The sequence below is a fragment of the Vollenhovia emeryi genome, unplaced genomic scaffold (assembly GCF_000949405.1).
Source record: "Vollenhovia emeryi isolate VEMERY1.0 unplaced genomic scaffold, V.emery_V1.0 DF939255.1, whole genome shotgun sequence".
NCBI classification, from domain to species: Eukaryota; Metazoa; Arthropoda; class Insecta; order Hymenoptera; family Formicidae; genus Vollenhovia; species Vollenhovia emeryi.
This window is the reverse complement of record NW_011967111.1, coordinates 393,416-395,208: the sequence shown is the minus strand read 5'-3', so window position 1 is coordinate 395,208 and position 1,793 is coordinate 393,416. Positions and strand designations below refer to the sequence as shown.

Genomic DNA, 1,793 nt, shown 5'->3' with positions numbered 1-1,793 from the left:
GCTCACAGCTGTACCGCTTCATTCATCTTCATCCGTGCATTCATGTTGACAGTGTGTGCATTGAGTAAAAGATACGGTTCTTAAGGCGGGTTTTTACTTACGGGTTTGGATCATCAGAACTTCCGTGCGGCAAACTGGCAATCGCAGGGTCAAACACGTGTACAATTAACAATGGACTCTCTGCGAGAACTCGCTGAATACTTGAGCACCAACACCCGATTTGACCTGAGACTCTGCGCGCTGAACCACGTGCTGCGTACGTATTGTTATTTGAGTATTTTGATACGAGTATCTCGCGCTCCACCACGTTGATTCCCTTTGCACAAGCCTCGACGGAACATTTAATATTCACGCAGACGTGACGGCGACCGCCGACGGCCGGGAACTCCTGCTGAAGCTGCCGGAAACGTTGAAGCAACTTGTTACGTTTGTACAAGATTCTAGCGCTCCTATCAGCAAGTGCGCCGCGCAAACGTTAGTAAATGTCACCGGGGATGAGGCTGGGACCAACGCAATGCTGATTATTTCGGAGTCGAGTAATTCGACAGAGAAGAGTACGTCTGGTAAGCGAACTTAATAATTTTGTTCAGTTGTACTTGCTCTAAGTCTCTGCCCCATCAGCAGACTGTCGACAATCCGCCGGCAGATTGGCAGCAAAAGATGAACGAGCGGAATCTGGTTGTTTCGCAAATAGAATATTTTGAATACTTGCGCAATCGCAGATTCCTCTCGAGTTTTGCTGGAGTTCCGCGGACAATATTACCGCAGGCATTTTGTAAAGTCTGTTTTCGACAGGTTCAGCTAACCAGGAACCTAGTCAGAATTTAATCAAAATTTGTCTGAGGTAACGTATCATTGTATACTTGTTGTTACTCCATTCTGGTTGAGATATTTTACGTATTATGTCTGCAGGTGTATAATGGACAAGTCCAATACACTGGCCGATGTATGCTGCATGATACTTTCTAACATGACTAGGCCGTTTCATCTAGTAGACAGGGTGGTAAACCTCATCGAACAGAGCGGTTACTCTTGGGATGAAATAGTAGCTGCATTTACTGCAAAGCAGTACAACACTAAGGGTGAAAAATTGCACTACCTTGGACCTGTCTTCAGCAATCTCAGTCAATCGCCACATGTAAGAAGGTACCGTTTAGTTGGTTATCTTTGCATTTTGCTAAATTAAATTTCGTAGTTACACGCGCCTCGGTACAGGTATCTGATGGATCGGGATCGTTGCGTTCTTCAGCGACTCCTACCCTTCACAGAGTATTCTGACAGTCTGATTAGACGAGGCGGTGTGATCGGCACTTTGAAAAATTGCACTTTCGACACAGAACATCACGAGTGGTTGCTAAGCCCCGAGGTGGATTTGTTATCGTACCTGTTGTTGCCTCTTGCTGGCCCGGAAGAGTTGGACGATGAGGATAACGATAAATTGCCAATTAACTTGCAATATCTTCCTGAAACAAAAACTCGAGAAGCTGATCCAGACATAAGGTAAATTGTAACACGGCGGATACTCACTTTACGAAAAATCTAATGTGAAGAGATATTATTGACACTATTATTATATCATTTCAGATTTATGCTTTTAGAAGCGTTAAATCAGCTCTGTGCAACGAAAGTGGCTAGACAAATATTGAGAGAAAAAAATACATACGTCATCCTCAGGGAGCTCCACAAATGGGAAAAGGACAAGAGCTGCTTACTGGCGTGTGAAAATGTCGTGGATATCTTGATAAAGTAAATATTTGAAATTAAATTTCTACTCGTACCTGTGTTTTGTATAT

General features: G+C 43.7%; 1 protein-coding gene across 1 annotated transcript in view; it reads left to right on the top strand.

Moving 5' to 3' along the window:
- The first annotated feature begins 6 nt into the window (after positions 1-6).
- LOC105559773 (protein HGH1 homolog) overlaps positions 7-1,793 on the top strand; it is a 3,054-nt gene continuing 1,267 nt past the window's right edge. Inside the window, exons 1-6 of the mRNA XM_012008340.1 lie at positions 7-256; positions 357-563; positions 796-844; positions 913-1,146; positions 1,216-1,500; positions 1,585-1,746. Of these exons, the coding sequence (XP_011863730.1) occupies positions 172-256; positions 357-563; positions 796-844; positions 913-1,146; positions 1,216-1,500; positions 1,585-1,746 (1,022 nt within the window). The 5' untranslated portion in view covers positions 7-171. The remainder of the gene's footprint in view (positions 257-356; positions 564-795; positions 845-912; positions 1,147-1,215; positions 1,501-1,584; positions 1,747-1,793) is intronic.